Raw genomic sequence first — 12,819 nt, 5'->3', positions numbered from 1 at the left:
CGAAAAGGAACTTATTACTCTGTAGTTTTGCATAAAACAAAAGCAGAACATTAATTGTTGGAATCCAGAATAATTCATGTAAAATCTGTTTTTGAGAGAAATAGATGTTTTATCGTGTGCGCCGGGAGAGACCAGCAGCGCAATAGGCAAAAGCATATTCCAAAGTGGGGGCCATGAGATGAAACCGAAGATTTAGAAAACTGAAGAATGTGGGGAAGTTAGTTTTGGGATCAAATTAGGTTTCCTGACGCTTACGGAATTCGATCTCGTACGGCCCTTTGTGTGCATCGCACGCCCGCTCTTTCCCTCCCGCTCATTCTTTCCACGCTATCTGACGGTCAACCATGCTGTCTTAAATTTTAACCTGGCCACATTAATTTTTTTTCCCTTAATCTGAGACAACGATCTTCCTATAATTAAATCATTGTTTTACTCCGCAGATTTCCTCTGTCTCCTCCTTTCATGTGCTGTTGGTGATATTTGCATTATTTAAGCGGCACGAGATGGTTCTCATTACGTCAATTGCTTGATTTTTTTTAAGCGTTCAGATTTTTGTATCTGTTTGGCCACCAAGACCGATATGTATTATTGTGGAGAATGAGGGCAAATTTTATCTTAAAAAAAACCTTTAGTTTTCGAACTATATAGTGTGAGCGTGAAGGAAAATTGAGAATTTTTTTTAGTAAGTCAACAGCATATACTTTTCTAATCCTTAATATAAAACATATTTAACTAATTTAATTAAATTAAAAAAATTAGATAAATTAGTTAACTATAAGAAATATGATATGTTTTTATTAAAGCATCATAATCGTCCTCATTAATACCTTTCCTCCTTCTCTTGTTTGATTCTGGTTTAGAGAATATCAATACGAGTAATTTAAAAATAATTAATAAGTATGATAACTAAGATTAGCTTAATAATTGGTAGGAGTATTCGTTGACTTCTCCGTTTGGGGAAGCATAATCAGGTGGTTGGATTTAATTGCCACAGGGGATCCAGCGGCCCAAAATGATTGACGAGGGAGGCCGCTGGCCTTGCTTGGCGACTGCGATGGAAAAGGACGTGTTGATTCATCTTTGACCACGGGACCCTCCTTGATGTGTTGAATTACTTAGTCCATCGGTTTGTCCGGCCCCTTCTCTTATTGGTGGAGTTTATGGCTCCGTTTCGATGGGAATTCCTAAAAGTCAAATCATAAATCATAATATTGGTGAAAATGATTTTTGCCAGAGCCACGACTTATTTGGTTTTCGGACTGTATATAGTCGTGGGCGTGAAAGAAAATTAAGAACTTTTTTTAGTAAGTCAAACAGCTCCTCGGCTCTCTAATATAAAATTTATTTAACTAATTTAATTAAATTAAAAAAATCTGATAAGTTAGTTAATTATAAGAAATATGATATTTTTTTAATAAAATATCACAATCATTTTTTTAATATACTTCCTCTTTCTCTTACTTATAAATAAATTTTATAGTTAAAACTAATATCAACTTAATGATTAGGAGGAGTATTTGTTTACTTGTCCATTCGGGGAAGCATAATCAGCTGGTTGGATTTAATTGCCTGAGGAGATCTAGAGGCCCAAAATGATTGACTAGGCAGGCCCCTGGCCTTGCTTCGCAATTGAGATGGAAAAGGACGTGTTGATTCATCTTTGACCGCGTGACCCTTTTTGATGTGTTGAATTACTGACTCCATTGGTTTGCCTGGCCCGACTTGGCCTCTTCTCTTATTGGTGGAGTTTATGGCTTCGTTTCAACGGGAATGCTTAAAAGTCAAACAAGCAAGGGTGAAAATGGTTTTTCGCCAGAGTTACGAGGCACGAATATTATGAAGATTCATCCGCACGCCAGCGCAACAAATTTCTAGTACTTGCCAACGGGCTAAGCAAGGTACGTACGAATACCCTCCTGACGACTCCTGCAGGACACAGCTTCCGTTAAGAAAACAAGAAACACTTTTTTTTTTTTTTGGGGAGGGGGGGTTGTAATGCTAGTTCCCGTCTTCCAGCCTCCGCTTATGGTAGGTCATCCACCGCTAACTTTGCAAGACTCAGGAGTATTTGAATAAGATTAAAATTATAATTTTAAAAATATTTTTACAGTATATAAAATAAAATTAAAAAATAAATTTATTTTGATTTGTGAAAAAATACTTTCTAAGAATGCTCTTCAAAGAAACCAAATACCCCCTTAATTGTTGACTTGAAGTCAAGCTCCGCTATCTTCTTTTTCTGGGTTCCCTTTTTCACCTGCCACCCACCTACTCTCCCTGCCATGTGGCCACTCTCACTTACGGTTCAAACTCAACCTCATTTTCCTTCCCACACTTCGCCCTCCTCATATTTAAGAGGTATTTAGATATCTTAATAATTACTTTTTAAAAATATTTTTTTGTAAATCGAGACAAAATCTTTTACATTTTTATTTTCGTATACTGTAAAAGCACTTTTGAAACTATAGTTTTGATTTTATTCAAATATCCTCTTAAATGCCCTCGGCATAGAATTATGCATCGTTTTACCTTCAAAAATACGCCAGCCCTCCATGTTTAATTAAACTACAAAGTACAAACTAAATCAGAAGCCATAATTTATAAATTTCAAAAAAATAAGCTAAGTACACCCTTCAAGTTAGTTATACTCGACGGCTGAACCTAGCTGGCCCAAGCGAAGCAGTTCACCCGTCGCCTTTTCAAGTTTTTCCCCCCTTTATGTTACTATGATTTTTAACTTCTCAGGTTTACTTTATTTTAATTTTGATTCCTCAAGTCTCATATTATAGATTTTGATTTTATAATGAATAAAATGATTTGTGTTTTTATTAAATTATAAGAACTAAAAATTATATTAATTTTTTTCTCGTTTCAATTGTAGTTGTCCTGTATAATTATCTCCAGCTTCGGAGACTAATTCCCTTCGCGTGTTTTTTGACCTCGCTCGTCTTTTGAGGTTAACTTGTTTCCATCCATGTGTTTTGACTTCACCATCCTTTCGTGTTCGTCACATCCCTATTGTCTCAAGCAAGTCCATTCATGTCATCTCGTGCTGTGATCATATCATGACAAGTTCATTCGTAAATGGTGCGGCTTCTTTTCATTTGAATCATATTTCGAATTGTTTAATAACCAGTCCTTATTTGTTCTGTTTGGGATGCTGATTCGGCGTGCTCCATAACAGTTACATATATAACTTTTATTCGTCTGATGTTGATTTGGTATGACATCAAGGTAGTGTTTGGATAAAAACCAAACCATGGTTTCAGAAGTGCTTTTACGAATTACGAAGTAAATATGTGGAGGAGGTTATCTCGTTTTGCGGAAAAGTGCTTCTGAAACCATGGTTTTTGAGCATCCAAACAGAGCCCAAGTTATTTGATGAAAATCATGGATGCTGTTTTGCCGTCAGATATGGCTTTATGTGAATGCTCAAACAATGACGGACGAGATATTGGGGCGTATTTCGCGCGATCTGAGTTCTCGCACTTTATTTTTCATCCTATTTATAAGATATTTTTAACATTTTTTATATAAACTAAAATTTTTTTAAACAATATTAACTCTCTATTAAAATATAACAGTTTTTTTAACTTCATTCTTATTTAATACATACACATTTTAAAAAGTAACTATCTATATTATAATAAATAAGAAATAAAGTAGTATATTTATATTAAAAATCTAATAAAATGATTTATAAATAAGTCTAAAATGATTTTTTCCTGTGCTTCATAAATAGGATTAAAGAAGCATTTTATGAAAAAATTGATTAGAAAATAGCGATAACAATATTATACGGGCAAGAAATATAATTAACAATAGTAAGATGGGAGGCCTTTTCTTGTCTCCGCTACTTGGCTGTGGTAGTTTCGAAGTCGTTTCCTCGATGGTTTATGATCTCAGTGAAAAGCCAGTGCCAGTATTAAAAGCAACTCAAAATATTGACCCCGTAATAGCAATATTAGCGACTTGCGAGGTGATGCTGGTCCCAAAAGTCGTGGCCGCGACGCATTCTGTTGCGTGGGCCCCACCGTCCCCGGGTATAACTTGATAATAGAATAGAATTATTTTGTATAGTTCGCTTTTTACTGTTTCTGGAAAATTCAGATCCATACGTTATTTTATACTGCTATTCCTGGATTAGTTCGAGGCCCGGAAGATTCCCAGGAACCCACAGTTGCCCGCCTTCCAAGTTATCGTGATCTCCGGATTCATGCCACGTCAGAACGAATTCTCAGCAATTAATATGAAGTCTGCTCGAGCACCCACAGATTATTTTATTGACATTTTTGTTCCGTCGTTGTTTTCCATTGTTTAATTGGTATTTAGGTTTATTGTTGATTACGAAGAGAATGACATATTTACATATAAGCAATTTCCCACCCTTTTAATTTGTTCGTTGGCAAAAAATGCATCATTGTTTTCCTGACTTGAACGGAGGAAAATGAAATTCCAAATTCAGAGGATTAATTTAATAACACCAAGACCTAAATATTTTATTAAAATTTGAGTTCTAAAGATCGATTCATGTAACTATAAATATATAAATCTCACATATGATTCTTTATAGGGTAATTTGTAACTATCTCTCTATTTTTTCTCTAGTGCGTCGTCTCTCTCTCTCTCTCGGATAAAATTTGATGCCATTGTTTTTGAATCTATCGACAGGGTCTGCATTGTTTTCTTAGCTTTCTTTTTCTTCCCCATGTTCAAATTTTCTCAGGTGCCTCTTTTTTAATATTAACCACGACTCAATTTATTTCATCACTAAAAAAATGTCTAGGTAAAATCCAAGTCATAGTTTTAAAAATAATTTTAGAACATAAAATATATATAAAGGGTTTTGTCTCAACTTGTGTAAAAATATTTATAAAAATATTTTCTTATCTGGTCAAATACCTCTTAGTTAAGTAAAGACCGCTATAATCGTAAGTTGTTGAATTAAATTCGATGATTTAGTTTTGATAAATGTAAAAGATTTGATTTTAATTGTTTGGAATTAAAGTGAAAGTACGGTATAAAAAAATCTAACAGAGATAGATTGGTTTTTTTTTAAAATTTGAATTACTCTTCTGGTTCCAAATATAAATCTTTTACTATATAAGGGTTTTATATTTAGAATCAGAAAAATATAAGATACTAAAATCATACGGCTAAAATATTTATGATTTTATAAGTGGCGTGATTTTTTATATTGATATTGATGAAAAACTTTTAAAAAAATACACACAAAAGTATCTGTATTCTACAAATTTGGTATACACAGGATATTAGTACTGTGATTGAAGTCACACTTACTACTAAAAATTTTAATAAAAAATATTTTCCCAATTTTCCCATTAAAATTTCAGCCACCAGGCATCACAATCAACTATTCATCCGACCAGTACATCTTCACATAATCACGAGCCTCAGTATTTTGTAGTTTGTCTTCACGGAATAGTGTCATCATGTAGGCCTCTTTATGTTTGCTGGCTTGAGATTCGCCCTCGATCTTGTTTTTGCCTTAAGAGCATTTTCGTAAATTTGCGGGCTCTAATGTAAATCGAAAATTTGTTTTTATGGTAAATATACAATGCAGAATATCTGCAATTTGGATTTTGGAAGCAACGGACACCAGGAAAATTTTGACCGGAGTTATGAACGTCTCAGATCAAGCCACGCAGGCAAAGCGGCATTTTATTATGAAAACTAAAATGGCAAATTGTACAAGCGAAAACGACATGCAACCAATAGAAAAGAAGACGACAACAACTGTACCAATGAAATATTAAAACACCGGCGAGTCATACATAATAACTTTCCACGTCCCAATAGTCCCATACACGATTCAATGCTACCCTTCAGTGGCCATTTTTGAAGCCTTTTTAATCCCTCGCGAACCTTCCACGAAATTGCCGCTCCAAATTAACTAATTGCCTAACTGCTTTCATTTAAAGCTCATCTTTGCCTAAACCCTAATTAGAGAGACGGAGGGAGGGGGAGAGAGAGAGAGAAAGCGCATACACCGTACAGTATCCCACAAACAGATTGCTTTCGTAGTGGGAAATACCATTATAGGCTGTGTTGGGCGAATCCCTGGTGCTTTTTCTTTCATGCTTTCAGTCCCTTGGCATTTAGTTTTCGCGATAAACTGGCGCCCTCGGAGAGCCATTGACGCCCGTAGAAAGTGGCTTCCAGAAATTGGTTTTTCAATTGTTTCGATTTGTCATTTGATTGAATCGAGACATCCGCTTATCTTGTGAGATCGTGTTACTGTGACGCATTTTATAACTAGGGTTTCGGGGTGCCGCAATTCGATCTCGATCTGCGCTTCTCTATACTTTTGACTGATAATTTTTATTTTGTTTATGAATTAACTGCCAGACGCTTTCCCTAAGAGATTCGCCATTCTCTCTAAGTTTATTTTGGTCGAGTCCAAATGGGTAAAGGAGGCCAAAACTACGGCAAACGAGAGAATCTCAGTTCCAATTCTTCGGATGGGAACACCTTCAAGGCTTGGGCTAAAGATGTGCAGGAATGCGAGGATTTTTTTAGGGTGAAGGTTAAAGCGGGTTTAACTTCCGATGAGGTTGAGAATCGACGCCGGATCCATGGTTGGAATGAGCTGGAGAAGCACGAGGGCCAGTCGATCTGGAGCCTGGTCCTTGAGCAGTTCAACGACACATTGGTTCGAATTCTGCTTGCCGCTGCCATCATCTCCTTTGTGCTGGCTTGGTTAGATGGCGAGGAAGGCGGAGAGATGGAGATTACAGCGTTCGTAGAGCCCTTGGTGATATTTCTGATATTGATTGTGAATGCAATCGTGGGAGTATGGCAAGAGAGCAATGCCGAGAAGGCACTTGAAGCGTTGAAGGATATTCAGTCAGAGCACGCGACCGTGATTCGTGATGATAAGAAAGTTCCAAACATGCCGGCGAAGGATCTTGTGCCTGGTGATATCGTCGAGCTTAAGGTTGGGGATAAGGTGCCTGCTGATATGAGGGTCGTGGAATTGATTAGCTCTACTTTACGAGTGGAGCAGGGTTCATTGACTGGAGAGAGTGAAGCTGTGAATAAGAATAACAAGGCTGTTCCTGATGATTCTGATATCCAAGACAAGAAATGTATGGTTTTCGCAGGGACAACAGTTGTTAACGGGAATTGCATTTGTTTGGTTACTCAGACAGGCATGGAAACAGAGATTGGAAAGGTCCACCGCCAGATTCATGCGGCATCGCAGAGTGAGGAGGATACCCCATTGAAGAAGAAACTCAATGAGTTTGGAGAGATGCTAACTATTATAATTGGAATAATATGTGCTTGTGTATGGCTCATCAATGTTAAGTACTTCCTTTCGTGGGAAATGGTGGATGGCTGGCCTAGAAACTTCAAGTTTTCTTTTGAGAAGTGTACATATTACTTTGAGATTGCTGTTGCATTGGCTGTTGCTGCGATTCCAGAAGGTCTGCCTGCAGTAATTACAACTTGCCTGGCTCTAGGTACTCGTAAGATGGCTCAGAAGAATGCTCTTGTTCGAAAACTGCCAAGTGTAGAGACCTTGGGTTGTACAACTGTGATCTGTTCAGATAAAACGGGTACATTGACGACAAACCAGATGGCAGCAGCTAGGCTTGTAGCTATGGGTCCTAATGTAGATATGCTGCGAGCCTTCAAGGTGGAAGGAACTACTTACAATCCATCTGATGGTAGAATAGAGGACTGGCCAAGAGGTAGAATGGATGCTAATCTTGAGATGATAGCAAAAATAGCTGCTGTCTGTAATGATGCTGAAGTCACACAGTCAGAGCATAAATTTGTCGCTCATGGAATGCCCACGGAAGCAGCCTTGAAGGTAAGACCTTTACCCTTTTCACGTTCTTTGCCCCATTCTCTTGTGAACCGACTCAATGAAGCCAGTAAACTTCTTTAGTTTTCAACGATATTTTTGTGCCTTCTCTTTGCAATCCAGGTTTTGGTGGAGAAGATGGGCCTTCCTGGAGAAGCCCGAGATGTAAAAGCAGCGAGTGCGAGTTCCGTACTACGTAAGTTGAAATGGGCTCATATGATTTGTATAAGAAAGAATTTTATGCCTCCTGGATATGTTTATCGCATTTAAAGAAGTTTCTTAAATTATTAGTTTACAATTTGAAGTGAGAAAACAAGAATAGGCATCTGAACTACTTTAAGGTTCTTTGAGGTAACTGATTTAGAAGGTTATGTATTGGAGAACAATTGGCTTGGCAGCATGGGAAACTTATTAGTTAATCTGTTCAATACCCAGTACACATAATTAACATGCTCCACTTTCCAATTTTGCGAAGGTTGTTGTGGCTGGTGGATTAAACATGACCAACGGATTGCTACTCTTGAGTTTGACCGTGATAGGAAGTCAATGGGTGTTATTGTGAACTCCCCTCAGGGGAAAAAGTCACTGCTGGTGAAGGTACTCTCTCTCTCTCTCTCTCTCTCTCAATAGTCATTACACATGACTAACATGCTCTACCTTCAAATTTCCTCCCCCCGTTTTATGACTAACGCATAATCTAGTATACATGTTCTCCTGCTCTTTTTTCTTTCCCCTGTTTTGCTTTCTTCAGCGCATCAAAATACATTTTTCAGTGACAATTGGCCCTAAAACTTAACAGGGTGCGGTGGAAAATTTGTTGGAAAGAAGCTCTAAAGTTCAGCTGCGTGATGGTTCTGTTGTGAAACTTGATGATAATGCCAAGAACCTTATCTTGCAAGCTCTTCATGAAATGTCAACTAGTACATTACGCTGTTTAGGTTTTGCATACAAGGATGATCTCCCTATGTTTGAAAACTACTCCGGTAATGATGATCATCCAGCTCACCAACTCTTACTTGACCCATCCAACTATCCATCTATTGAGAGTGAACTTATATTTGCTGGCTTGGTTGGATTGAGGGTGAGTTTTTGGGTCACCATTTTTCTAACTTTTGCTTTATCCACTTCAGTTGCGATGTATAATTGAATCTTCGATTGTGCGTAGGATCCCCCTAGAGAGGAAGTGTACCATGCAATTGAGGACTGCAGAGCTGCTGGAATTCGTATTATGGTAATTACTGGGGATAACAAGAACACTGCAGAAGCTATATGCCGTGAAATAGGTGTATTTGGACCCAATGAAGACGTTGGTTCGAAAAGTATAACTGGGAAAGATTTTATGGAGCTACCTGATAAAAAGTCCCATCTGAGACAAAGTGGTTGGCTTTTGTTTTCAAGGGCTGAACCAGGTCACAAACAGGAGATAGTGAAGCTGCTGAAGGAGGAAGGGGAGGTGGTTGCCATGACTGGAGATGGTGTGAATGACGCACCTGCCTTGAAGCTTGCTGATATTGGCATTGCAATGGGCATTGCCGGGACAGAGGTATGTAATTTTTCTTATGATAACATCATCCTGCAAGAATAATCAAGCATGATAGTAATGATGAATGCAAAGAGTTGGTAAACTTTTAACTCTTAAGTTCCATTTTCTCTTCCCGTTGAAATGATTTGAGGCTTATTCACTCTTCAGATGCAGGCTCTTTGACTGATGATTATATGGTTCGTTTGGAAACCCAAATTATTAATTGTTATTGTCTACCTGGCAACTTTTATCTTCAGGTTATCTGCTTATTTTTATTTATCTTTTAACACCACTGTACTTTCTCTTTTGAATCTAGGTGGCAAAGGAGGCCTCCGATATGGTGTTGGCGGATGATAATTTTAGTACAATAGTTGCTGCTGTTGGTGAAGGCAGATCTATCTATAATAACATGAAGGCTTTTATCAGGTGGATCAATCTGTTTTCTCTAAGTCTAAATACGTCAAAGTAGGATATGGTTACATTTCAAAATTGTTATCCTGTCATCCCCAATGGATGACCTGTGGCTTGTTTGCTTCTATGTTGTAAATCAATGACTTCTGGTCCACACAAAATTCTTACTAAAAGTGACCGATAATGTGCTACTTTTGTAGTTCCAATTAAAAGGATAACTGCATTTGACTTTAGCATCTTTCTTTATTTCCTTTTTTATATGCAAGTCTATCGAGAATTGGAATAAGATTGAACTAAGTTTATGGTGCCTGCAGTCACGTACTAAATGTGTGCATAACTTCATTGTTGTTCCATAAAGTATTGAGCAAATGAAATAGAAAGAGAAGGTTTAGGAAAGTGGACTGAAGTGCTAATCTATTTGTCTACAATTGTTTGAGCCGGGGTGGATGTGGTGTATGGGATCTGCTACTTTCCTGTTTCACAATTGATATCTTGTTGATTTGCTACTGCTAATGCTCAAAACCAATTTGCTGTAGAAGTCTTTTTGACAGTCCTACATTGCATGCACGTTTGTAATCTCTGATTTCGGAGTTCCCTAATCCTTGAGGGCATCTGGTGGCTTCCCAGATGTTTGTTTACGCATAAAATACATATTTAGTTTTGTTATTGTATGGTCGTACTTAAGAATTAACAATAAATCATAATCTTTTCCTGGCGATTCAAATATAATTTCACAGGTACATGATTTCTTCAAATATTGGCGAGGTTGTCTGTATATTTTTAACGGCTGCATTGGGAATTCCCGAAGGACTGATACCTGTTCAGCTGCTGTGGGTCAATCTTGTCACGGATGGACCCCCTGCTACGGCTTTGGGATTCAATCCACCAGATAAAGATATAATGAAGAAGCCTCCTCGTCGTAGTGATGATCCACTAATTAATGCATGGATTTTGTTCCGTTATCTGGTACTTTTCCCTGAACCTACCTTTTATTGTGCAACATGTTGATTATGTTTGATGCAATTATTTTCCTGCATTTATATGTTGATATTTTGTTATCTTGCACAGGTTATTGGGTTGTATGTTGGGTGTGCTACAGTTGGTATCTTCATTATATGGTACACGCATGGTTCTTTCCTAGGAATTGACCTTACCCAGGATAACCACACGCTTGTCACTTATTCACAACTTGCCAGCTGGGATCAGTGCTCCTCTTGGAAGAACTTTACTGCTTCTCCGTTCACCGCCGGTGATAGTGTCATTTCTTTCAGTGATTCCTGTGACTACTTCAAAACTGGAAAAGTGAAAGCCATGACGCTGTCCCTCTCTGTGCTGGTAGCCATCGAGATGTTCAATTCCCTTAATGCCCTCTCTGAGGATGGAAGCCTGTTGACAATGCCCCCTTGGAAAAATCCTTGGCTTCTCTTGGCAATGTCTGTGTCATTTGGTCTGCACTTCTTGATATTGTACGTGCCGTTCTTAGCACAAATATTTGGCATCGTGCCCCTCACCTTGAATGAGTGGCTTTTGGTCTTGGTCGTTGCATTCCCTGTCATCCTAATTGACGAGGTTCTGAAATTTGTGGCGAGGTGTACAAGCGGGTCTCAAACTTCTAAATCGAAGACGAAAACAGAGTAGACAACTGAATGTAGTTTTCAGAGAATTAGCTCAACCCTCCAGTGGTTTGGCTGCTGCTATTCTTCAAGCTGAATTGGTGGCCTCTACTCGATGCAGTTTTTAAATTAGTATTGCCCTAGGTCTCTCTGTAACACATTCATCCCATTTTATTATGAGTGATGGATGGCCTTTCTTTGGGTACACTTTCTTTTTTGGTGCTTTGTTCTTTCAAATATTTACAATATGAAAGGATAAACCAATTTTTTTAGCATATTTGGCAAAAACCAAAGATGTGTTTGTTCTTTTATTTTTCTTGGTTGCTTGGGAATGAATCTAAATATTTGAGCTGCGTCGGTAGATTTGTCAACAATTGAAAAGCATGTGAGGATTCCATTGTGTTTCTCCCCTGTGGAATATGATTCAATTCAAACGTACTTTTGAGCAGGCGGCGTAGTACGTTAAATCTGTTGTCGCTAGTAATTAAAGAAAGAACAATTTTTTCCTCGTGGTTCCCCTAGGAATTGGAGCTTTGGTTTTTAAAACGATCTCATGTTCGTGGCAGATGAGCTCTGAATGTATGAGACAGCCAAGTTATTTAAAGAGATTGAGACAGGAAACTAACCATTTGTAAATCATGAAAGAAAAGAAAAGACGGGGAAGGCGGTAGTTTGGTCGACCTTGACCTTGCTCCATCCGACCAACAGGGCTATGCAATATTTCTATAATTGGGGTCTCCTTGTTGCGTTTAGTTTTTTCTCAGCTGGTTTAACCCTCAACTTATCTATATGGCCAAACTACGATAATCTAGCCTGTCAGTGAATCAACGTGCTATCATCAATTAAACCTGACAATTGAGTTATGGTCTTCACCAAAATAAAATTAGAATTACACGCAATTAATCAATGAATCTACCTCTTTTGTATTACAACGTAGGATCATCTGGGCATTGCCATAGTATTGCTCGTGAAGTTTAGACTTTAGGCCGGACCAGCACAGGTGTATATATGGGTTCAGAGAAGCTCAAGCTCCGAGAGCCGCAGATTGCTGACCGTGAAACCAAAACGTAATAAATCGCAAAAATTTAATGATAAGCCCTCCGTTACGCTCATCCACGGTATCACTTGTACGGTCTGCGACGGATATAACATCCACACCTAAACTACAATTTTAAATGTATAGCTTGAGAAAATTCTTATCCGGCAAGGGCTTTTGTTTTCGTGTGAAGAATAGATTAGGACGCGTTGGTGACCCTTTTTGGAGAAATGTAAGTTTATATGTCAGGATAGTCCAATATGGGCAATTAACAAATCATTAAGCAATTGACTTGTGACTCCAACATCACAGTTTGCTGTAACTAACGAACCGAACGAGCCTCAGCAATTCAGAACCATGCACTGGAACGGCAACTTGTTTTTCCCTTGTTATGACTCTGATCACT

The 12,819-nt window shown here is 38.1% G+C and overlaps 1 protein-coding gene across 1 annotated transcript; it reads left to right on the top strand.

Moving 5' to 3' along the window:
- Positions 1-5,971: 5,971 nt before the first annotated feature.
- LOC114748168 (calcium-transporting ATPase 1, endoplasmic reticulum-type) lies at positions 5,972-11,732 on the top strand. Its single transcript, XM_028936522.1, has 9 exons — positions 5,972-6,244; positions 6,370-7,837; positions 7,955-8,027; positions 8,307-8,428; positions 8,631-8,912; positions 8,997-9,374; positions 9,670-9,779; positions 10,502-10,730; positions 10,833-11,732. The coding sequence occupies exons 2-9, from the start codon at positions 6,425-6,427 to the stop codon at positions 11,400-11,402; spliced, it is 3,177 nt and encodes a 1,058-aa protein (XP_028792355.1). The 5' UTR covers positions 5,972-6,244; positions 6,370-6,424; the 3' UTR covers positions 11,403-11,732.
- The last annotated feature ends 1,087 nt before the right edge of the window (positions 11,733-12,819 follow it).

This window comes from Neltuma alba, unplaced genomic scaffold, assembly GCF_004799145.2.
Source record: "Neltuma alba isolate B1F8T4 unplaced genomic scaffold, ASM479914v2 tig00005624_pilon, whole genome shotgun sequence".
Lineage (NCBI taxonomy): Eukaryota > Viridiplantae > Streptophyta > Magnoliopsida > Fabales > Fabaceae > Neltuma > Neltuma alba.
Note: the sequence above shows the minus strand (reverse complement) of the source record. Positions and strands in the feature narration are given on the sequence as shown.